The following is a 26,983-nucleotide window of genomic DNA, read 5'->3' on the forward strand; positions in this document are numbered from 1 at the left end:
TGGCAGCATTGTGCAACAGACTGAATATCTTGGAAACAAACTGGGGAAAATACAAATATTTTTATTAAAAAATTTATTTATTTAAAAATAAAGTTAGATTTTGGGTATTGCTGGGATTTTGAATAGTGCATTATGGAGACTCCATTATACTTTCCTTGGTCAATGTGTCAAGGAAATTCTGCAAGAATACCTCTAAAACAAGATAATTTCCAAAATAACTTTTCCTTATTATGGGACTCTCAAGGCAATAATGGACATAATTAAATTAACCATGAATGCATCTAGGAAACAGTCAAGTTAGTATATTTTCAATATCAAATCCATGTTCAACTATGAATTGAAATTTAATCATAAAAGTTTCATTTCAAATGCCTCCAGATATTGGTATTGCCAAACAGATAAGCTTCATGATGAAAAATGAAACAGCCACATTTTCACCCACTTCCTACAAAGAGATTGTAAACAGAACAACTTATCATGCTTAACAATTTCTTTAGAACAAATACAACTTAGTACATGCAGCACTGTCTTAACCCTTTTGCAATTATGCTTGCATATACAGTAAACTCCCAGTATAACACTTCTACTTTACTTACAGAACTATCCGGCTTTTAATGCTCTTTTCTTATGGTCCCATGATCAGTCCTGTGAAGTGGGGCCTCCCATTTACAATGTTTCCTGCTTATGGTGTGCTTTTCAGCCAATCCCTTCAAAAATGCTATAATGGGAGTTTACTAATAAATTGAAATTGAAGAAATAATTCCATGGAATTTAAATCCAGAAATTGATGAAACTTAATCAAATAAAACGCAGGTAAACATACAGTATATTACTATGAAAAATAAATAAAATAATGATAATAAGTAATGACAAGATTTTTTTTACTTTTTTTTTTTTTTTTTTTATAAAATCATGATTTTGATTTCATTTTAATCCACTTTAATGTTCTATACAGTAATAGGAAAACAATTAATAATTATAAGCATTGATGCACAAGTTTTTCTATTTTAAAAAATTTACAAATTTCACAAAAAAAAAAAAAAAAAAAAAAAGTTTTTGTTCAAGGATTGTCAATCAATTTGGCCTTGGAAAGATTGTGCAAGGCTCAAGGGGTAGAATTTTTTTCAGCCTGGTCTGTACTTGTTAACAGAAGGGACTGCTTCTACAGGGATGGGATACACTTAAATAGAAAGGGTGCAAGAATATTTGCTGATGCTATCAAGCCAGTGTTAGGTGGGTCGGAAAACTGCTAGCTTGGGGGGATACAAGGACTAATAGATTAACAGTAGCCACTGGCAGAGGTGAAAGTAATTCTTGCACTGCTTCTATTGGAATGAGCAGCAGCCTGGAAAACAAGATGCAGGATATTTCAGAGACTGCTGTGAGTCATTGCGGTACAAGTAAATACATGGGTTGTGTTAGGGTAGCTAAGAAAAAGAACAGGTGCATGTATACTTGCATGTACACCAATGCTAGGAGTTTGGTAAATAAATTTGATGAATTTGAGGTATTGCTCAAAACATCCAAGGCAGATATTGTTGGGATATCAGAGACGTGGTGTCACACAGATATAAGGAATGCAGAACTGGAATTTGGGGAGTACAATGTCTACAGAGAGGATAGACAGGATAGGAAGGGAGGAGGGGGTTATGCTATTAGTTAAGAAACGTAAAATCCAAGGAAGTGAAGCCAGTCGACATCGCTGGACAGTGCAGTGTCGAGTCAGTTTGGTGTGACATAAGCACTGGGAGATCAAAATTGAGAGTAGGAGTGTGCTATAGGCCTAATGACTCTGATGAGTATAATAAGAAAATGTACAGGGAAATAGAGTGGGCCAGTAAATCAGAGAGGCTTATAATGGGGGATTTTAATTTCCCAGATATTGACTGGAATTTGTTGGCTGGTCACTCACACACTAGCAAGGCTTTTGTGGATTTATTGGATGATTGTTTTCTACATCAGCATGTTCGGGAGGCAACTAGAGGGAGTAATACTCTTGATTTGATTATCAGTAGTGATTCTTCATGCATTAAGAATCTGCAGATAGAGGAACCACTAGGTGGCAGTGATCACAGTAGCCACTGGCAGAGTGAGCTGAAGTGGGATTTACTCAAAGAGGTAACTACCAGCAGGGTTAAAGGGAAAGGTTATTGCTTTCGTAAAGGCGACTACGATGGTCTGAGACAGTATTTAAATTCTATACAGTGGGACCAACTGATGATGTTACCAACAGCAAATTCAAAATGAGAAGCATTCAAAGAACTTATCTTGGAAGCTACTTGGCTTTATATAACAACTGAGAAATATCGTTCAAGGTTTAGGCCTAAATGGATGTCAGATGAACTAATGAGACATATGACAGAGAAGAAAAATGCTTGGGATACATATAAATTAACACGTGACAGAAGCCTATGATAGATATAAGTTGATCTGTAACCAAGTTACAAAGGACGTTAGGAAGGCGAAGGCAGATTACGAGAAATCTTTGGCAAAGGATGCAAATAAAAACAGTAAGGAGTTCTTTTCCTACGTAAACTCCAGAAGGAAGGGGATGAATCAGATTGGTCCACTTGATATCGATGGTTCAACTGTTGATGATCCTGCTCAGGTAGCTAACAAACTAAATGAATATTTTGCATCGACATTCACACATGAGGTGTTATTCAGCGAGGGGAATGCCAGAGGTGTATTCAACTCTGGCAGTAAGCTAGATTGTTATTTGGTTTTTTTTTTTTTTTTTTTTTTTTTTAGGAGCATTAGCAACTAAGGCCATATTGCTCCGGGATATGCGGTGGTCATTCCCTTTCCGCATCTTCCGTATTTGGTGGTGACGGGCTCGAACCCCGGTCTAATCAAGAAGCGTGTGCTACGCACTGCTGCTCCTTCCCACCTGGCTACGGAGGCGCCAGTAAGCTAGATAATCTTGTAATAACTGAGAGTAAAGTGGAGGGGAAATTGTTGAAGATAAACACAAGAAAGGCATCTGGAGTGGATGGGATCTATCCAGTTATATTAAAGGAGGCAGCAAAGGAAGTAAGCAAACCCTTAGCCATAATTAGGAGGGCTTCCTTGGACTCAGGGGAGGTACCCATAGACTGGATATGTGCAAATGTGACCCCAATCCACAAAGGAAGATCAAAGGGAGAGACAGGTAATTGCAGACCTGTTAGTTTAACTTCTGTTCCAGGAAAATCAATGGAGGCACTGGTTAAAGAAGCACTGCAGGATCATCTAGACAAGACTTCAGTTATAGCTCGGACATAGTATGGTTTTGTTAAGGTGAAGTCTTGCCTGACCAATTTGATTGGATACTATGATGCAGTCACAAAAGAATTGGATGCAGGAAATAACTCTGATATTATATACTTGGATCTTAGAAAGGCTTTTGATACTGTTGCACATGGAAGACTGCTGCACAAATTGGAGCAGTGTGGCATTGGAGGCAAACTGCTGCTATGGATAAAGGGGTGGTTGAGGAGGAGAAGACAGAGAGTGGTAATCAATGGACACTGCTCATCGTGGACTAATGTTATTAGTGGAGTCCCTCAGGGTTCATTATTGTTGGGTCCATTATGTTGGGTCCATTATTGTTTTCTGTATTTATAAATAATATTGATGATGGTATATCAAGCTTAATGTCCAAGTTTGCAGACGATACAAAAGTTGGCAGGGTTGTTAAGGACACTACTGACACTATGCTGCTGCAACAGGATCTGGAAAGGTTGAGCAGATGGGCTGAGAGAGGTGGCATATGAAGTTTAACACTGACAAATGTAAAGTACTACATATGGGAAACAGCAACCCCAGAGCAACGTATCAACTCTGTGGTACTACACTGACAGTGGTAGAGAATGAAAATGACCTGGGGGTAATTGTGCAGGCAGATATGAAGTTCTCTGAGCAGTGCAGACGGACTGCAAGAGTAGCTCATGGTGTCTTATCAATGATATACAGGAATTTTTCTAGCAGGGATAAAGAGGTAATTATTCCCTTGTATAATGCAATGGTCAGGCCACACCTTGAGTACTGTATACAGGTCTGGAGGCCTCATTTCAAGAAGGATGTAGAGCTGCTGGAACGAGTACAGAGAAGGGCAACAAGATTAACGAATGGAACAAAGGGGTGCTCTTACGAAGAAAGGCTTAAGTTTTGCAAATTACAGTGTCTGGAGACTAGGCACCAGCGAGGTGATCTGATAGAGGTGTATAAAGCCTTGAATGGTTTAAGCATGCTCAATGCTGATGGGATTCTTCCTCTAGCTCAGAAAAATCACCTGAGAGGGCATAAATTCAAATTGCGGAAAGACAGATGTAGGATAGACGTGCGGAAATTTGCCTTTAGCCAGCGGGTGGTTGGTTGGTGGAACAAACTTCCATCCCTTGTTGTGGAAGTTGATAGCTTAAATAAATTTAAGGCTTAGCTGTACAGGTATTTCAAACGAATGGAGGGGTGAAGTGGAAGTTTTTTTTTTTTTTTTTTGTTCTGGTTGATGCTGCATAAGCTTGCTTTCTTGCATCATATGCCTGTACTAATGCATAGAGTACAGAAATTAATTTGGGAAAGTGTAGAAAACCTGCTAATCATGAACAGCAAGAGTGAAGAAAAAATATCACCAGATATGTTTCTACTCATCCTCCTTGACATATCAGCCAACACACAATGGCATTCCACTGTGTACAGAAGAAGGTAATTCCACTCTCCTCCATATTTGCAGAGCAGGCAATATCAAAATTAAACTTAAAATTCCATTTAAAATCATGGATTTAATTGATCTAAATTGATTTTAATTGATTTAATTTAATTGATGAATTTAATCATGAAAAATGTGTCGATTTTGGGTTGTACTTGGGCTCTCTTCCTGGTAAACTAAAAGGGGTTTTAATATCAAATTCCCAGCAGTGTTTCCACCCAACAATAAATTCAATTGATCCTTCACCGCTTTGAAACCTAGCATGTTTTTTTTCTTTTTTCGATATGAAACTTCTTTTGGGCATTCGTTTCCAAAAAAGTCCTGCTTCATCTATGTTAAAAACTTGTTGAGAAGTATAACACATAATACCCCTCTTCAATAATTTTAACAAGTTCTTTTTTGAAAGCTTCAGTTCCTTGATCTGCACTTGCGGCTTCTCCCTGGGTTTTAAATCTATTCAACCAGCCCTTACTAGTTTTAAATGGTTCCATTTTTTTTTTTTAGGTGAGTTTTCTTCAAATCATCATATAGGCTAATCTCTCTCTCTCTCTCTCTCTCTCTCTCTCTTTTTTTTTTTTTTTTTTTATAATATTTAACTTAACTGAATTCTGCATTGGATATTATCTTCAACAAAATTAGTTAAAGTCTCTCCATTTCAATCCTAATAGCCAGCCTAGCTCTAGTTGCTTGCAGTGGAACAGCTGTCTTTCCCGCTGCTAAAATTAATTCTTTATTTTTTATAATCGTTCTTACAGTTAAACTTGCTAGTCCTAAATTATGGCACACATCCGTTTTTTGTTGACCGGAATCGATTCACTTCAAAACGTCTAATTTAATTTTCAAATTTAGTCTTTTCTTACATTTGTAGTCTTCGTACTGCATCCAGATGTTGCTTTTTCATTCTTATCCACCATTATTAACTCTTCGAAAATGTAACTGCAGCATTGGTTGCATTAATTATGATTCAATGTTCGAGTAAACTGTCCGTTACGGACGATGTCTAATACAGTACTGAATGACGACTAGACTTCGGATAAATGCATATAACGCAAATATTACAAGCAATATACTTGATTATTTTTTAAAATGTTGATCTCAGAACTATGTAACAAGTCACTGTACTGCGATTAAATTATCATTCGAGAAAATTTCACTGAGCGTGGGAAAATTTCTCAAGTCGGGTGGAAAACATTTTAATGCTGTTTTGCTATTCATTTTCAAGCTATCGATTCCATCAAATGAAATGGTTACGTTATATATGCCAAAAATGCGATCTGTAAAAGAGCATTATAGTGATTTGTGACAGCATTATAGCCAGATACGGGTTATAATATAAGAACATTGTTATTGCGTATCAGTGTAAAGCGAACCGCATCATAACGAGGGCCTGCTGTACTTTTAAACAGATAACATCACTTAACGGCAATTTCTCTTATCTTTTAAAATATGACACACAACAATTAAAGCCTGTAGATATAACGGGCTCTAATCAGAAACTGGGTGGTTTCAAATGGCCTGGCTCTGACAACTTGTGAATAACAAGGCAAATTTTATTAGACATGCAGTATAGATAAATAAAAAATAAAATAAAAAAATCATTTAGCAAGTACTTTGCAAATAAATTAACAAAGTCTCAGAAATAAATTTAGTAAAATGATGGCAACCTTTGGTTACCTTTTGAAGTGAATTGCAGATAATGAATCTTGTTCTAGCGTGGGATCAGAAGACTACAGCATTTAATGAAAGCACCTGAATGTCAGCTGGCAGCCAAATGTACAGAAAAACAAGTCTTCAATTTAATGCATGGGTAAGTGTGACAGCATCAATTAACGTAGCTATCTACCAAAGTAGTTAAGTTAAATTGGCGTCGTTTTGATTTTATCCGATATTGTGAATACCTTCGTAATATGAGATATAATCTCATATTGTGACAGTATTCACAATATGACATAGTATGAACCAGAGCTGTAATGCTCAATATGTTCTACGTTGATATTAATATTTGTAAAATAATAAGAGAAGTTTATCTCAATATAATACGTAGAACACTTCCGTATGAACACTCTAGCAATTAAAATGAAAAAATTGAAAATCTTACATTACAGTAAAAAATAAAAATTAATTAAAAATCAATTGAACATAATTAAAAAAAACAATTGAACATAATTAAAAATAATTTTAAAAAAACAATTGAAAACAATTAAAAATCAAATGAACACAATTAAAAATCAATCTAATGCAATTAAAAATTAAATTAATTAAAAGAAATTTAACAAAAAAATTGCAAAAACGATTTCCCTTCCTTTGAAACGGAAATCGTAATTGCTGGAGAGTATCATACGGAAATGTTCTGCATATCATATTGAGGTAAACTTCTCTTATTATTTTACAAATAAAATGAGATATATAACGTAGCTATCTACTCTGGTAGATAGCTATGTTAATTGATTGTCATACACAAAGTGTGCTACGGTAAATGGACACAGACCTGGAAAAGTGACACCAACAATAAACTTTATCAGATAAAAGAAGATCCAAAGCTGTGGCTCTCTGGCTTCCGACAAAACAGACAAGAGGAAGTGGTACTGGCAAGACTCAGAATTGGACACACTCATCATACTCATCTCTTTCTATTATTCAGAGAAAACCCACCACAGTGTTCATCATGTCAGATACAACTTACGGTCCGTTATTTTCTGGTTGATTGTCCTTTACATTCAACCATCTGGTTACACACTTTTCAGTCACTCTCTATGTTGAATATATCAACTGATTTATAATTAGGAAATGAAGCAAATATTAAAGAACTTTTTTTTTTTTTTTTTGTTAGTTGGCGCATCGGCTTCTGTGGCCATAATGCACCTCCCAAAGTTTTTGCATTTTACTCTGATCCAAACCCGAGGCAGGATTTGAACCCGCAAACCATGCACTGCAAGTACTCCAGGACTGGGCAAACCTGCATACACTGGAGATTTCCCAGACCAAAACGAACTCAATTCTACTGAGAGGAACACTCAACATTAGACGGCCGCCCCAGATAAAAGTAAGGGGAAGCACAATCAAACTGGCAAAACAGATGAAATACCTAGGCATTATCCTAGATTCCAACCTGTCCTTTAAACGACACCTCTTATATCTGAAGGAGAAGCTGAGAAAATATGCAGCACTAGTAGTCAGAGTAACACGCAGAGACTGGGGACTAAACAAAAGAACATTATCCCTCTACTATAAAGCGATTTTAGTCCCAGCAATTACTTATGGAGCCCCAATATGGTACGCCAAAGCAAGAACTGCAGTAAATAAAAGAATCCTCGAAACAATACAGCGAAAAATACTCCTCACCATCACCAGGGCGTGTAAAATGGTGAGTACCTGTGCGCTGCAGGTCCTGGCGGGAACTCTCTCTCTGGACCTGGAGGTGGTGAGATGTGGGTTGATGTACTATCTGGCAAAGGGAACACCGACCACGTTTGACACTTTTACACTGGACCCTACAAACAACCACCGAACGGAAAAACAGAAAATCATGGAACACCTGAAAGAAACTTGGCAGAGGAGATGGCAAGAGACGACCAAGGATGAAGTCACACGGAAATTTATACCCTACGTAGACAAGACCTATCCAAAAGCCCCCAAATGGTTCTACCCAGGACTGAACACCACTTTCCTCCTGACGGGCCATGGGCCCTTTAACGCAAAACTGAATTCACTGGGACTGACCAAGGATCCAACTTGCACCTGTGGCAATATGGAGACGTGGCAACATATCATGCACAAATGTGAATGCTATGAGGAACAAAGATCAGTACTCATCACCGGTATAAAGTTTGTACCAAAAGACAATGAGCATCACCTACTGGATTCGGAAGACGAGTACGCTGCGTTCAGCTGCTACGCCCAGGACATCTTTAACAGAAGGAGAACAGAAATCGCTATCTGCAACAATATGGAAACATCTGAATAGAAGAACTCCATTGAAACTAACCAAGGAGGAGACATTCAAGACTACAGCATGAACATACCGCATGACTACAACCGATCAGAAGAAATTACCAACAAAGATAACTCTCCATTCATGACCTGGTGCAAATGGCCAGGACTGATGCTCTCAACGAATATGACTACCTGAATTGACATCAAAGCAGTACTACAAACTGACCAGAGTCATCACTTCCTGATGACTCTGGTCTTCCTGACCCCATAAGACGAACACGAGACAAGTGAGACTGAACCAAGCCTGTGACCTACCCGAAGTGACACTGAATTGAACATCCAAAAACCATGACTGTGACCGCAGCTACGCTGTTGCCTCGCCTTTTGGCGATCTGGGTTGGACACCTAGTCTGGCCCACTTTCTCTCCATATCCTGGCGGGGGGGGAGGGGCCGGGACCATCCCCTCCCCACCGTTTACTTCTCCTGGTGCGGCATGGGCATGCCACACTGATATCTGGGGTCGTCTACCCTATTGGCCTCATACTTCTGTCTTTCCCCTCCAGTCTTCAGTCTTTCCCCCAATCTCTCTCTCTCTCTCTCTCTCGCTATACATCACAGTGTACGCCCCTCATGACAAAAACTTAAATAAACTTCCAAATTATAACAACCAAATCGTGCATCAATTCCGAAACTTAACCTCATTAGCGAACCACCCCTTAAAATCGCGTTATTATTTTTATTTTTATTTATTTATTTATTATTTTTTATTTTATTTTATTTTATTTTAGGCCCTAGCCACTGAAATCTCAGGAAATTAGATGGCAGGGCCTGCCAGAGTAAATAATTATGATGGGTGTACCTGGTCTGCCTCCACGGGGCTGAGTGTGGGCAACGTTGGGCCCCAGCAGGGGTCTAGCGGCTAAGTGGCCAGAGGAACAACGATACACAACACAATACTTCCAAATCCCATACACTTTTAAATCTCTGGCCTTAACAGTGATCTGTTACACCCACAAAGAAAACCACGCAGAGGAAACCCCTGGTGCTGTTTGACACGAACACACTTTACACTTTATCATTGAAGAACTTTTATTATATCTAAAACATATTGGCTTGTACAGAAGCATATAATTTAACCTCTCTAACAATATGCTTTTTTGTGAATTAATGATGAATAGACACAATTTGGCTTCAGTAGCCCTTGTGTCGTTAAACAGAACAACAACAACAACAATGTTAACTGATGCCTTCGCACTTGCCCATATGTTAGTCATTCTATCTCGTAGCATGAGGCTTTTGCCCCTTAAATATTTTATAGTCTTCAATTTACTAAATTTATTTCAAATTCTATACTGTTTTGATAAATGATTGAAAATAAATGATATCATTCAATAGCAGATTTCAGCTAAGATATTTAGTTAAAATACTTTTCCATTTGCTTCAAAAGATTCAATAAACAGTACATGCTGCCTAACATACTGTTTGCAGTTACACCTGAGAATTGTGATTTTAGGTATCTCAATAAATTTCAATACTAAGCGATTTCCTTTCCTTCACACAAGGGAAATCGTTTTTGCAATTTTTTCGTTAAATTTCTTTTAATTAATTTAATTGCGTTAGATTGATTTTTAATTGTGTTCAATTGTTTTTTTACTGTAATGTAAGATTTTCAATTTTTTCATTTTAATTGCTGGAGAGTATCATACAGAAGTGTTCTACGTATTATATTGAGGCAAACTTCTCTTATTGATCTCAAAGATATACAGGGTGTCTCAAAAATACATGGCATAACTTCAGGAATGAGTTCCTCATATGTAGACAATAAAAATATTTTATATCAACATAGTTCCGGAAATGCTTGGTTTCCAAGTTTTGAAGGTCTGTCTATGACACTTAACTGTTCACACCACCTTACAGTAATTGTTCAAAATGCCCACCTTCTGCCTGAATACAGGCCTCACATCAACATCTCATGAACTCGCGAAGATGATGCCAAATTCCTGGCATGTTTTGTCTCACAACCTGCCACAATTCAATTGCGGAGAGTTTCCACATCAACTACCAGAGTCAAATACACCAATGACTTTAAATGGCCCCACAAGAAGAAATCTATTGGGTTTAAATCAGTGGACGTGGAGGCCAGGCAGTTGGTCCACCAGCTCTACCTATCCACCGACCAGGAAATCTTCGATTCAGGTAATTGCGGGCTAGGTGGCTGAAATGTGGGGGAGCGCCATCATGCATGAAGTGTGCTTGTTGACGAATGATCAGTGGCGTGTCGTCCAAGAAATCAGGCATGTTGTTTTCCAGAAGGTTTCTGTACGCCTGCCATGTGAGGTACATGGGGACCAAATAACTTATCACCAAAAACATCTGCCCAGATATTGAGGCTGACCGCTGTTGGTGATGTGATGGAAGAATTGCATGTGGGTTTTCCTCAGCCCATACATGCTGATTGTGAAAGTTTTGGATTCCGTCTCATGTGAACTGTGCTTCATCTGTGAATATCACTAAGGCAGGAAAGTAAGGAGTTGTACCACACTGCTGCAAGAACCACTGGCATAACATTACTCGCGCAGGTTAATCTACTGATGACAAGGCCTGTACCCATTGCAGATGGTAAGGATACAGTTGGTGTTCTCGCAACAATCACCAAATATTCGAACGTTGAACAGCCAGTTGCATTGCTATTCTGCATGTGCTGATTCCAGGAGTGGCATGCACAACATCCAAAATCTCCTCCTCTACTTCAGGAGTAGATCTTGGTCGTCAGCATGAAGTGTAATGGTCCCATGTTCACAAAGGCGGCAATGGATACCTTCAAACGTTTTCCTGTCTGGACATCTTCGTTCTGGGAACCTTTCGTGGTACAAACGACAAGCCTCCAGAGCATTGCCATCCGCCAAACTGCACATAAAGTGCATATCCGCTTGCTCCTGATTTGAATACATGGTCGAAATGGAAAACCACCACATTCAGTCAGTACCTTAAGGGAATCACCTGCGGGAGATAAGACATTCTGGTTAATAACTCGGGAATCAAGCATTTCCGGAACTATGTTGATATAAAATATTTTTATTGTCTACATATGAGGAACTCATTCCTGAAGTTATGCCATGTATTTTTGAAACACTCTGTATAAAGTAGCTATCTACTTTGGTAGATGGCTACGTTAATTTGATGCCTTCGCACTTACCTATACGTTAGTCATACTATCTCGTAGCATGAGCCTTTTGCCTTAAATATTTTATAGTCTTCAATTTACTAAATTTATTTCTAATTCTATACTGTTTCGATAAATGACTGAAAATAAATGATACCATTCAATAGCAGATTTCAGCTAAGATATTTAGTTAACATACTTTTCCATTTGCTTCAAAAGATTCAATAAATGGTACATGCCGCTCAACATACTCTTTGCAGTTACATCTGAGAATTGTGATTTTAGGTGTCTCAATAAATTTTCATTTACTAATTACTAAAACTCCGGAACTACCTATAATTTAAAAGGTAATATCTTCATAAACATTCAATCATTTCATTAGGCAAGAATAGTAGTGTAGAAACACTGATCTCTACTATATGATGAAACCTATATTCAATAATTAACAAGTAAGAGTAAAAGAAAAACTGTAACCAGCAGAGCACATTTTATTAAGATATAATTATATTAATAAATATGTAACCTATTTAAGCAATTTCAATCCTCATGTAAGTTGCATGATTAAAAAGAGGTGGTTTCATTAATATTTATTAATGAAACTGTTACTAAAAGTATTTGGCAAAAGAGTATTTGCTAGGCAATATAACTTTGGTTTCAGTAAATATCATAAAAGTATGCCATCAACCTTTATCCAAATATATTTCTGAACATTATACTTACCTTACTGTTGTTGTGCTGCTTTCTGGCGATAAGGGCTAAAAGAATAAAAGATCTTGCTAGTTTTATAATGTGACAATTCAACTTTTTGTTTTTTTTTTAAATGCACATTTATGTTATTTAAAATTTTTAATTCTGAAAAAAAAAAAAAAAAAAAAAAAGGAATCAGTTACAAGAAAGCATGAAAGTATTTTTGCAACTTCCAATGATAAGTAAGGATGTTCAGTGAAGCCTGCTAATAAAATTAAAAATATACAATTACAAGTGTAGGTTTTTACTGCCTGATTCACTGCATATAATTCAATAGTCAATCCAGGAGCTCTTCTAAGTAGACAGCAGTCAGGTTTCAGATTTGTTTCAAATTATAAAATATGCAGCATATGATTATCATAGTTGTAAATGGAATGGAGTGAAAAACCGAAGGATAAAGATTTACGTTCTCTTGCACCAATTCACCTGCAATATTAAAAGTAGTCAAAGTGGTCAAAGCAAAATTTGACCACTTCAAATTTTGAAATAGCATTCCATAAAATGCTATTTAAAGTGATTTTTGAAATATATCCAAGTGATGTTTTATTTTTTAGGAAACCATACAATGTTCACATTCCATTCTTTTCCACTGGTAAGTGAATTTCGATGGTCCTGTTAAATTCTGTAAATGAGAATGATATCATACAGGGACAAACCTAATTGAAACGCAAACACTTATTCTTCACTACATTTAAGGAAAAGATTATTTAATGCCAAAAATAAAGAATAATAAGCAGGTATTTCAAACTAATTCTATTATGCCTCTTCCTCTGTGAAAGCAGTTCTATGTTTGTTTTCACTGTGATTACACAGAGGGGGAGCTATAAAATGACAGTATGAAAAGAAAAACTGTTAGTACCCTAAAAATAAAATAAAATTATTTCAACTAATCATCAATCAAATTAGTTTGTCAGTGCCTTTTATCAAAGTCCTTTGTGGACAGAGAGATATTCAGTGGAAAGCAAGTGGAAACTAGTTAATCATTCCAAGAACAACAAGTATTGCAACTACTTTTGATTTGCAGTGAGGGCTATGTAAAGATTAATTTAGATGGAAAATTGAAACTGGTTAATAATATGGTAACACCACTGCAACCAGCTTGTTCATCATTTCTCTCCTTCTATCTATATAAGGTACAGTTATATATCTAAGGTTAACCTGGAGAGTATGGTTCTTGTAGTTCAGCAACACTAATATAGAAGTAAATGTCATAATTTTACTCTTGGAATCATGAAATATCATTTAAAACTGTGAGTTTTCCCCTCAGCATTTTTTTTTTTTTTTTTTTGTTAATCATAACAAACCAGGACACTTACAAGCATGAAGACTGAGCATGGTTCTTATTTGTTACATAATATAAAATAGTGTATATACAATACCTGCATTAATAAGAGAAATACTTAATATTTTTGAAATAAGTTGCATTATTTATTATAATACTTATTTATTTATTATAATAAATAATATTATAATATTATTTATTATAATATTAAATAAGTATTATACAATAAAATCTTGTTACTATAAACTAAGTTTAACAAAGCATATATTGCTCCCATCCCCCACTAAAGGATAGGCTTTTCTATATAAACAGTAGGAATAGGACCAGGGTATGTCTGCCAGGGAGTTAAAGTTAATGACCCTGTAGAGCAGCTATCATCTTTTAAGGATGTCTGCCAGGGAGTTAAAGTTGATGACCCTGTAGAGCAGCTATCAACTTTTAAGGATACAAAATGTGATATTGTTGTACACATTGGTACTAATGATTTTAAGAGTAAGAGGTCTAAGGAACTGCTTAACATATACAGGGCAATGCTGAGAAAAAGTTAGGAATAAATTTGACAGTGTCTGCAATTCTGTCCAGATGCAACAGTGGGGAGTATATGATGAGGGCCTTGTTAATCAATTTGGCACTGGACAGAATGTGCCAGACACACAGGACACAAGTTTTCTCTGTGTTGTCTGTGCCTATTAACAGGAGAGACTGTTTTTATGGGGATGGGATATACTTAAATAGATGGTGCACAAGAATATTTGTCAATGCCACTGAAGCAGTGGTAATTGGTAAAACAGCCATCCAAGAAATCCACTTTTGTGGATTTCTTGGATGGCTGTTTTCTATAGCAGCATGTTGGAGAGGCAACAAGAGGAAGAAATACTCTTGATCTGCTTATCAGCAATGATTCTTCATGCATTTAAGAATCTGCAGTAAAAGCCCCACTGGGTAGCATTGATAACAGTGTACTAATGTGGAATATAATTAAAGGCATAACTACTCTCGGGGTAAAAGGAAAGGCTTTTGTTTTCATAAGGGTCTTAGACAGTTTTTAAATTGTGTGCAGTAGTATCAACTAATAATTTTACCAACAGCAAAGAAAAAACCTAAATGGGAAGCATTCGGGGAAGTAATCAAAGAAGCTACTAGGCTTTTAATAACAACAAAGAAATATTGTTCATCAAGGCTTAGACCTAAATGGATGTCAGAACTACTGAGACACGTAGAAAAGTGCATGGGATGCCTATAAATTATCGGGTGATACAGAAGACTATGGTAGATATAAATTGTTTTTAATCAACTCACAAAGGAGGTTACGCAAGCTAAGGCAAATTATGAGAAGTCTCTGGCAAAGAATGCAAAGAAGAACAACAAAGAATTCTACGGTTATATTAACAGTAGAAGAAAGGGGTTGAATCACATTGGACCACATGATGTACATGGGTTAACAGTTGATGACCCTGCTCAGGTTGCAGACAAACTGAATAGGTATTTTGCGTCTACATTCATACATGAGGAATTCTTTAGGGAACAGAATACCAGAAGCTTATCAAACTCTAACAAAGAACTAAATGACCTTGTGATAACTGAAAGGAAAGTGGAGGAGAAATTGTTGAGGATGTATATAAAAACACATCTGGGATGGAAGGGAGGCAGCAAAGGAGGTAAGCAAACTCTTAGCCATAATTATGAGAGCACCTTTGGATTCAGGGGAGGTCCCTATGAACTGGAGAAGTGCAAATATATCCCCAATTCATAAAACAGGATCAATAGCTTAACATTTGTTCCAGGGAAAATAATGAAATTGCTGGTTAAAGAAGTAAAGCAAGACGATTCAGACAGGCATGCAATTATACTACAATCAGAGCTTGGATTTGTCAAGGGCACAGTCTTGTCTAACCAATTCGACAGGTTACTATGATGTAGTGACCAAGGAATTGGATGCAAAAAATAATTTTGACATCACATCATATACAGCTGTGCCCCCCGTATCGACTGATTTGGTATCTGCTGATTCAGTTACCCACAGTTAACCACAGAAAGAAAAAAAAAAAAAAAACTCAACACATACTACTCGTGTGTCCAATACGATGCTTCCCTTTATTTTTTATGATGTCAATTTTAAATCAAATAGCTTCCCTTTATTTTTTATGATGTCAAATTTAAATCAAATAGCTTCCCTTTATTTTTTATGATGTCAATTTTAAATCAAATAGCTTCCCTTTATTTTTTACAATTTCATGTATGGTTTGGTCACCAACATTATAATGGTTCTTTAGAGATTTAATGGATGCACCATTTTCAAATTTTTGAATAAATTCAAGTTTTTGTTTAATTTGAAAGCACAACTCTTGCACAACTCTTGTGTTTGCCCATCATTTTCGCGATTTTTAAACAAAAAAATAAAATAAAAAAGTTCTGACATCCCTGACATAAATAACGAAACAAAATTTGTCGTTTTGCGGTGCAATGGAACACAACAATCGAAGCGACGCACTGGGAGCAGTGGGGGTTGCAAGATAATAGGTACACTAATCTCCCAATGACGACTTATAACAATGCCAGTTATTGTCGTATATTTATGACTTGCAAAATATATGTTCATACCTATTCTAGTTATTACTTGAATTTTATGATTTCTGGTTGATTTTTTTTTTTTTTTTTTTAATTTGGAGTCTTGAAGTGTCCCAGTTAATCCAATCCCGGTAAATCGAGAGTCTGCTGTAATTTATTATTACCGTATTTAATGTTGATAATATCTTACTGTGTATTTAATTTATCAATTAAACTTTATTATACGTATGTATATACAAGAATATCACGTTATATAGGGGGTCAGCAGGTGTTTGCTTATATCCGCAGTTTCAGCCATCCACGGTAGGTCTTGGAACGTATCCCTCATGGATACGGGAGTCTTACTGTACTTTGATTTCGACAGTGTAAAAAGCCTTATGGGAATCCTATTGTCTTCAAACTTTATTAGACATATTGGACAGACAACTTGTGTAGTTGAGACCCGCTAATTAACTTTCATATTATCTCTCCAAAAAAACCTTTAAGCTGTTCCAAATCTGTAAATTTTGAAATTCCCAAACTATTAGTGAAATATGAGGGGGCAGGAATTTTTCCTTCTACCCTTCTTCTCTTCCTTTTGCCTACTCAACTCCCCTCCCCCACATGCTTTTGATATACGGCAATGGAACATGCCCAGGCTATAAATACGGCCTACAACACGTGTTCACTTCCCCTTTGAAGACGGTATAAACATAAAGCTCCATCACGCTTCAGGAATTCAATCCCCTTTATAAATTAGTGGGTCTTGACTACACAAGTTTCTGTCCAACATACTTTGATTTCATGCAGGCTTTTGATACTGTTAAACATAAACGACTGCTGTACAAACTGGAGCAATGTGGCATTAAGTCAAGTTACTGTTATGGATAAAGGGATGGTTAAGTGGAAGAAGACAAAGAGTGGTTATCAATGGGCATTGCTCTTTGTGGACTAATGTTATCAGTGGTGTTCCCCATGGTTCAGTGCTGGGTTATTGTTATTTTCAATATTGATCAAAGATACTGATGAAGATATATCAGGCTTAATGTCTAAGTTTGCACATGATACAAAGTTTGGTAAGGTGGTTAACGACAGTCATCAGGGTGGGCTACTGCAGCAATATCTAGGAAAATTGGATCAATGGGCTGAGAAATGGCAGTTGAAGTTTAACAATGACAAATGCAAGGTGCTGCACATGGGTAGCAGTAACTCCAGCGTAACTTATCAACTATGTGGTACTACACTCAGAGTTGTGGAGAATTCTGTAAGCAGTGCAGACATGCTGCAAGGACAGCTCATGGGGTTTTGTCAATGATATACAGACACTTTGGTAGCAGGGATAAGAAGATGATTATCCCTTTGTATAAGGCCATGGTTAGGCCACATCTTGAGAACTATATACAGTTCTGGATGCCTCACTTTAGGAAGGATGTAGATAGATCTGTTGGAATGGGTATAAGAGAAGGACAACCAGATTGGTGAAGGGAACAAAAGGGTGCTCTTACCTAGAAAGGCTTCAGTCCTGCAAATTGCAGCATCTCAAGTCCAGGCATCTGCTGGGAGATCTGATTGAGGTGTTTAAAGCCTTGAATGGATCGAGTAAGCTGAATGATATTCTTCTACTTACTGAAGAGTAGACACATGAGGGGCATAAGTTGAGGAAGGATGGTTTCAGGACAGATGTGCAGAAGTTTTGCTTTCGGCCAGTGGGTGGTTGATTGTTGGAACAGGTTCCCATCTGTTGTAGAAATGGATGGGTTGAATAAATTCAAGGGAGAACGAGACAAATTCTTGTAGGGTACAGATGGTCGAAATGTTTTTTTTTTTTTCGGTTGATGCTATATAAACTTGCTTCCTTGAATCATTTGCCATTGCTACTACTACTAAAATAAAATAGTGTACATACAACACCTGTATTAATAATATAAATACTTAATATTTTTGAAATAAATTTTACTATTTATTATAATACTGGTATTAAATAAGGATTATATAATCAAATCTTGTTACTACAAATTCATTTTAACAAAATATATATTGCTACCTCTCCACTGCCAAAGGAAAGGCTTTTCTATATAGACAGTAGGAATAGGACCAGGGTATGCCTGCCAGGAAGTTAAAGTTAATGACATTGTAGAGCAGCTATCTTCTTTTAAGGATGCAAAATGTGATATTGTTGTACACATTGGTACTAATGTTATTAAGAGCAGGAGGTCTGAGGAACTGCTTAACATATCATATACTTAGATTTCAGGAAAGCTTTTGATACTGTTGCACATGGAAGACTGCTGTACAAATTGGAGCGGTATGGCATTAAGGGAAAGTTGCTGCAATGGATAAAGGGATGGTTCGGTGGGAGACAGCAGAGAGTGGTACTAAATGGATGCTGTTCTCCGTGGACTAATGTTATTAGCGTTTGGACAGAGTGGTGCAATTTGCTTGATTATATTCTTTTGATCCACAGAGCAGACAGATAGGATCACTGTGACTGTCACCTGAGAGTGACCATATTGCTGACAGTCATAACACCTTATTGGATTCGGTATATATGGCCAGATTTTGCAATTTAAATATCCTGCTTTAACTGACTGGGGAAGAGAAGGATTATTAAAGGTGATAATAACTGATCAGGTTGGAGTAAGAATGTCATCTTTCTTCATCATTAACTCTGAAACAGTCAAAAGGTCCCATTCAGTAATAACACCTTTCAATGTATTCAGAGAATTATGTGGGGTAATTTCAACTGGTAGTCCTGCAAAGGTCTTTGTTTTTAGAAATTTCTGATTGATGACTTAAGTGAGGTTTCTACTAAGAGATCACCTGATTGTAATCGTGTTATCATTTTTGGTGATCGAACCATGGACTCTATAGTCTTCTGTACTAAGTCTTCTGTTGCTATGAATAGAAACAGGTGCAGGTATACTTGCGTGTACACCAATGCTAGGAGTTTAGTAAATAAATTTGATGAATTTGAGGTATTGCTCAAAACATCGAAGGCAGATATTGTCGGGATATCAGAGACGTGGTGTCACACAGATATAAGGGATGCGGAACTGCAATTTGGGGAGTACAACGTCTACAGAAAGGATAGACAGGATAGGAAGGGGGGAGGTGTTATGCTATTAGTTAAGAAACACATAAAAACCAAGGAAGTGAAGCCAGTCGACATCGCTGGACAGTGCAGTGTGGAGTCAGTTTGGTGTGACATAAATATTGGGAGATCAAAATTGAGAGTAGGAGTGTGCTATAGGCCTAATGACTCTGATGAGTATAATAAGGAACTGTACAGGGAAATAGAGTGGGCCAGTAAATCAGAGTGTCTTATAATGGGAGATTTTAATTTCCCAGATATTGACTGGATTTTGGGGGCTGGTTACTCACACACTAGCAGGGCTTTTGTGGATTTATTGGATGATTGTTTTCTACATCAGCATGTTCGGGAGGCAACTAGAGGAAGTAATACTCTTGATTTGATTATCAGCAGTGATTCTTCATGCATTAAGAATCTGCAGATAAATGAACCACTAGGTGGCAGTGATCACAGTGTGCTGAAGTGGGATTTACTCAAAGAGGTAACTACCATTAGGGGTAAAGGGAAGGGTTATTGCTTCCGTAAAGGCGACTACGATGGACTGAGACAGTATTTAAATTCTATACAGTGGGACCAACTGATGATGTTACCAACAGCAAATTCAAAATGGGAAGCATTCAAAGAACTTATCTTGGAAGCTACTAGGCTTTACATACCAACTAAGAAATATTGTTCAAGGTTTAGGCCAAAATGGATGTCAGATGAACTAATGAGGCATATGGCAGAGAAGGAAAATGCATGGGATACATACAAATTAACACATGACACAGAAGCCTATGATAGATACAAGTTGATATGCAACCAAGTTACAAAGGAGGTTAGGCAGGCGAAGGCAGATTACGAGAAATCCTTGGCAAGGGATGCAAAGAAAAACAGCAAAGAGTTCTTTACTTATGTAAACTCTAGAAAGAAGGGGATGAATCAGATTGGTCCACTTGATATTGATGGGTCAAGTGTTGATGATCCTGCTCAGGTAGCTAACAAACTAAATGAATATTTTGCATCGACATTCACACATGAGGAGTTATTCAGCGAGGGGAATGCCAGAGGTGTATTCAACTCTAGCAGTAAGCTACAGAATCTTGAAATAACTGGGAGTAAAGTGGAGGAGAAACTGTTGAAGATAAACACAAGAAAGGCACCCGGGGTGGATGGGATCTATCCAGTTATATTAAAGGAGGCAGCAAAGGAAGTAAGCAAACCCTTAGCCATAATTATGAGAGCTTCCTTGGACTCAGGGGAGGTACCCATAGACTGGAAATGTGCAAATGTGACCCCAATTCACAAAGGAGGATCAAAGGCTGACACAAGTAATTATAGACCTGTGAGCTTAACTTCTGTTCCAGGAAAATTAATGGAGGCACTGGTTAAAGAAGCACTGCAGGATCATTTAGACAAGACTTCAGTTATAGCTCAGACACAGCATGGTTTTGTTAAGGGGAAGTCTTGCCTGACCAACTTGATTGGATACTATGATGCAGTCACAAAAGAACTGGATGCAGGGAATAACTTTGATATTATATACTTGGATCTTAGAAAGGCTTTTGATACTGTTGCACATGGAAGACTGCTACACAAATTGGAGCAGTGTGACAATGGAGGCAAATTGCTGCTATGGATAAAGGGGTGGTTGAAGGGGAGAAGACAGAGAGTGGTAATCAATGGACACTGCTCATCGTGGACTGATGTTATTAGTGGAGTCCCTCAGGGCTCAGTGTTGGGTCCATTATTGTTTTCTGTATTTATAAATGATATTGATGATGGTATATTGGGCTTAATGTCGAAGTTTGCAGACGATACAAAGATTGGCAGGGTTGTCAAGGACACTACTGACACTATGCTGCTGCAACAGGATCTGGAAAGGTTGAGCAGATGGGCTGAGAGGTGGCAAATGAAGTTTAACATTGACAAATGTAAAGTACTATACATGGGAAACAGCAACCCCAGAGCAACGTATCAACTCTGTGGTACAACACTGACAGTGGTAGAGAATGAAAGGGACTTGGGGGTGGTTGCAGGCAGATATGAAGTTCTCTGAGCAGTGCAGACGGGCTGCAAGAGTAGCTCATGGTGTATTGTCGATGATATATAGGAATTTTTCTAGCAGGGATAAGGAGGTGATTATTCCCTTGTATAAGGTAATGGTCAGACCGCACCTAGAATACTGTATACAGGTCTGGAGGCCTCATTTCAAGAAGGATGTAGAGCTGCTGGAACGAGTACAGAGAAGGGCAACAAGATTAGTGAATGGAACAAAGGGGTGCTCTTACAAAGAAAGGCTTAAGTTTTGCAAATTACAGTGTCTGGAGACTAGGCACCAGCGAGGTGATCTGATAGAGGTGTATAAAGCCTTGAATGGTTTAAGCATGCTCAATGCTGATGGGATTCTTCCTCTAGCTCAGAAAAATCACCTGAGAGGGCATAAATTCAAATTGCGGAAAGACAGATGTAGGATAGACGTGCGGAAATTTGCCTTTAGCCAGCGGGTGGTTGGTTGGTGGAACAGACTTCCATCCCTTGTGGTGGAGGTTGATAGCCTAAATAAGTTTAAGGCTCAGCTGGACAGGTATTTTGAACGAACAAAGGGGTGAAGTGGAAGTGGTTTTTTCTTTTTTTTTTTTTTGGCTGATGCTGCATAAGCTTGCTTTCTTGCATCAAATGCCTCTGCTAATGCTAATGCTAAGAATGTGGATAATTTTCCAACGGGTTGTGTCGATAACGAATGTATCAGCAAAAAGTAAGGAACAGTAGGCTGAGAGCTGTTGACTTTCATTCTCTTAGCCTGAGACATGTTCAGTTGTGAGTCATCAGATTTATTGGAGTTAAATTTCTCCAGTATTGTGTTGTTAGTTTGGTCCATTTTAAACTCCTTTTAGTCCTGGGTGGTGTCTTTTCACCCAGGTCCAGCCTCGCCATGGGGAGGCAGGAGTAGTGCCACCGACCAAGCGAGCAAAACAGAAGGTTAGTAAACAGAAAAATTGAGAAAGGTTACTTTCCTTTATGGAAACTTCTTCCTTATGTTTTAAAAAAGAAAACTCTTATTATATATTTGAAAAAGTGAATAAAAAATTAGCATTAGTAGAGGTACATGATGCAAGAAAGCAAGCTTATGCAGCTTCAGCCAAAAAAAAAACCTCTCTCCCATTTCACCCCTCCATTCATTCCAAATACCTGTCTAGCCCAGCCTTAAATTTATTTAGGCTATCAACTTCCACAACAAAGGATGGAAGTCTGTTCCATCAACCAACTACCTGCTGGCTAAAGGCAAACTTCTGCACATCTATCCTACATCTGTCTTTCCTCAATTTGAATTTATGCCCTCTCAGGTGATTATTCTGAGCAAGAGGAAAAATCTCATCACCATTGAGCATGCTCAAACCATTCAAGGCTTTATATGCCTCAATCAGATAACCTCGCATGTCTGAACTCAAATGGAAAAATTTATCTCTCTAAAGTAATCACAGTAGAAGTTGGAGGGAAGATTTCTTGGCCTCAAGATCGGCTTGGCACCCAAGGCCAAAATTATAAAGTAGATTTTTACTACTTTACTCTCCAAAGTTCTGCTTTAGAAATTTGACAGACTACTAATTAATTTCTTGAATTAAAGCAATTAATTAATTGCTTATCCCTCATTGCTTATGCATAAGCAAGCCAGAGCAACAGCATGATCACATTAGCAGTATTAGTCATATAGTGCGTGGATGCCAAGTTTCTGCTGCACCAGGAGAGGAGAGGGAAAAAATTCCTTATGCATCTTGGGTCTAATGTTATTTAATAACATGAGAATTAGCAGGGTCCGTGAAATTGGATGAGAATTTTGAGGAACTGTAGAACAGAGCACTTTTGACGCTGAAGACTGATAAGAATCAAAAGACATCAACAGATGGCAGGCAATAAGATGGGAGCTTGTTTAGATCTTTATGCCAAACATATCAAAAGCCTTGGAAATATTAAAAATTTTTTTAAAACTCAGCAATTGCTTGAGTTTCACCAAACGTTTCCAATGAATTTGTCCAAAAATGAGTAAATAAGCTAGTACACCACCAGTGAATCATTTGATCAGATGAAAGGATCTTAGATAATGTAAGAGTTGGTGGTTTATCGATATCTCCATTACTTAGGAAACAGTAGAGGTAAGTGAAATTGGATGATAATTCAAATGGAGGGATTTAGTATAAGTATTAGCGAATGATGCAAGAGAGAAAGATTAAACAGCATCAGACAAGAAAAACCTTTCCATTCCCTTGAATAGTTTGTTTAGTTCTTCCGTGAATTTATTCAAGCTATCCACCTTAACAACAACGGATAGAAGTATGTTCTAGCAATCAACTACCCACAGTCTAAAGGCAAAAACTACCACACACCTATTCTGCAACCATACTTCCTCAATTTGAATTTGTCCCCTCATGTGCATAGTAGTCTGACCAAGAGAAAGAATCCCATCGGCACTGAGTTAGTGAAAGATATTTGAAACCTTAAGACACCTGCAATCCGATCACCTGACAGATGCCTAGTCTCCACACACTGCAATTTGCAGAACTGAAGCCTTTCTTGGTAACTTCCTTTTCCAGCAGCTCTACATCCTTCCTAAAATGAGGCCTCCAGACCAGTATGCAGTACAGGAATACCTCGCATAGCGCAGTTAATTCGTGCCAAAAAATACTGCGCTATGCGAAACCACGCTGATCGAGGTATTATTAGTATGTATTTTAATGTAATGCATTCCGACAATTTGAATACAGCAGGCCCCTGTTATAACGCGGTTTGCTTTACGCTGATTTGCTATAACGCTGTTCTTATATTATAACTCATATCTGACTATAACGCTGTCACAGATCACTATAATGCTCTTTTACAGATTGCATTTTTGGCATATTTAATGAAATCGTTTCATTTGATGGAGTCGATAGCTTTACAATGAATAGCAAAACAGCATTAAAACGTTTTCCACGCCGATTTGCGAAATTTTCCCACGCTCAGTGAAATTTTCTCACACGCTAATTTAATTGCAGTACAGTGACTTGTTACGTAGTTCCGAGATCAACATTTTAAAAAATGATAAAGTATATTGCTTGTAATATTTGCGTTATATGTCTAATACATCACTCAGTATAGTATTAGACATTGTGCATAAGGGAACATTGTACTTGAATATTGTATAATAATTAATGCGACCAACGCAGTTACATTTTCGAAGAGCTAATAATGACCGATAGGAATGAAAAAGCAACAACTTCTGGGTGCAGTATGAAGACTATAAATGTAAGAAAAAGAAAGAATTTGAAAATTAAATTAGACATTTTGAAGTGAATCGATTCCGGTCAACAACAAACGGATGTGCCATAATTTAGGACTTGCAACTTTAACTGTAAAAACAATTATAAAAAAATAAAGAATTAATTTTAGCAGCAGAAAAGATAGCTGTTCCAATGCAAACAACTAGGACTAGGCCGGCTATTAGGATTGAAATGGAAAGACTTTAATTTTATTGAAGATAATATTCCAATGCAGAATTCAGTTAAGTTAAATATTTAAAAAAAAAAAAAGAGAGAAAGAGATTAGCCAATATGATGATCTGAAGAAAACTCGCCTAAAAAAAAAAAAAAAAAAAAATTTGGAACCATTTAAAACTGGTAAGGGCTAGTAGAATAGATTTAAAATTCAGGGAGAAGTCGCTAGTGCAGATCAAGGAGCCGAAACTTTCAAAAAAGAACTTGTTAAAATTATTGAAGAGGGGTATTATGTGTTATACTTCTCAACAAGTTTTTAACATAGATGAAGCAAGACTTTTGTGGAAACGAATACCTAAAAAAAGTTTCATATTGAAAGAAGAAAAAAACATGCCAGGTTTCAAAGCGGCGAAGGATAAGTTGACTTTATTGTTGGGTGGTAACGCTGCGGGGGATTTAAAATTAATACCCCTTTTAGTTTATTTGGTAGAGGGCCAAAGTTTAACTCAAAATCCACACATTTTTCATGATTAAATTCTTCAATTAAATTAAATCAATTAAATTCATTATTTTAATTGGAATTTTAAGTTTACTTTTAATATGTAAGTAGTTACCACATAATTATATACGTATGTAATGCAGAATATTTTATATGTACAAATATTAAATATTTTGACCGACATTTGTGCATCTTTTCACTACTGTTTATTATTGATTAGAAAATATCCTATGGCACCGACCGCAACTCACAAATACATATGTTACCTTATGGGAAAGTGGCGCTCGCTTAGCGCGGATTCACTTAGCGCTCTGTTTTTCCGGAACGAATGATCAGCGTTAAGTGGGGGTCACCTGTATATGGATCGAGTTGCAAAACTATATAGGTGTTTGTTTACCATAAATTGATGAACACAAAGTTCTTCCAAAAAAGAAATTAAAATGATAAATATAAAAAATACTAGTAAGTACAGTACAAATGATTTTTATTGCAGTATGTACATACCAAAAGAATATAAATGAAGTACGTACTTATTTTTATTTTGAAAAATAACTGATCAGCTTAGATTGCACAGTTCTTTTCTTCTTTTTATCTGCATACATCTATTTATAACATTGAATGTCATTTTGCAATGCCTGCCTTACTTTTATACCTCGTTCAATGTTTGGATCTAGAAGAACACAGCGCCATTACATTTCTTCTTTCCACTCATATTTGTGTATAAAGGTGTAATGTTTTTAAAAAATAATCTTTAATAAAAATACACAGTGAAAAATATTTGTACAGCTTACGCACAATCAACGACCTCACCGCTTGGAATCTAGAGTGTTTACTAATCTTTAAACGCTAGCAGAGTCCGTATATAATGGGAGTTGTGACAACAGTCAGCGTGGCCTTGAATCCATAACGCATTGGCCTACGTGCTGGCATTATAATACATACATACATACATACATATCAAATGTATTGGTGCGTAACGCAGTTAATTTTTTTTTCAATTTGTAAAGCGCTATAGTGAAACCCATGTTGTTCGAAACCGTGCTATGTGAGGTATTCCAGTACTTAAAATGTAGCCTGATCAATGTCTTATACAATGGGATAATCACCTCCTTATCCCTGCTAGCAAAATTACTGCTTATCATTGACAAAACCCCATGAGCTATACTGGCAGCGCATGGTGTTTTGTCCTGCTTGACTGCACTACATATCTGACTGCACAGTTAACCCCAGGTCAAAAGACCTGGGGAGGGGAGTAACAGTGCAGTTTAGTACTACACTCTTGGTACATTATTCTGGGATTACAGCTACTCATATGCAGTACTTTGCATTTGTCAATGTTAAACTTCAATTGCCATTTCTCTGCTCATCTGCCTAATTTTTCTAGATCTTGTTGTAGTAGCATACCATCATTACTGTCATTAACCATTCTGCCAACCTTTGATCATATGCATACTTAGACATTAAGTCTCATATACCTACATCGATATCACTGATAAATACAGAAAATAATGGCCCAACTAAAGAGCAGTATTCATTGACGATCACTCTCTGCCTTCTCTAACTCAACTATCCCTTTATCC

The 26,983-nt window shown here is 37.1% G+C and overlaps 1 protein-coding gene across 1 annotated transcript in view; it reads right to left on the reverse strand.

The window, feature by feature from the left end:
• Window positions 1–26,983, reverse strand: part of Tmem131 (Transmembrane protein 131) — a 448,968-nt gene that overhangs the window by 402,816 nt on the left and 19,169 nt on the right. The window contains exon 3 of the mRNA XM_090388275.1: window positions 12,508–12,542. Coding sequence (XP_090244401.1) covers window positions 12,508–12,542 — 35 coding nt within the window. The remainder of the gene's footprint in view (window positions 1–12,507; window positions 12,543–26,983) is intronic.

Source organism: Mastigoproctus giganteus, chromosome 2, assembly GCF_048544385.1.
Source record: "Mastigoproctus giganteus isolate SK-2022 chromosome 2, ASM4854438v1, whole genome shotgun sequence".
Classification (NCBI taxonomy): Eukaryota; Metazoa; Arthropoda; class Arachnida; order Uropygi; family Thelyphonidae; genus Mastigoproctus; species Mastigoproctus giganteus.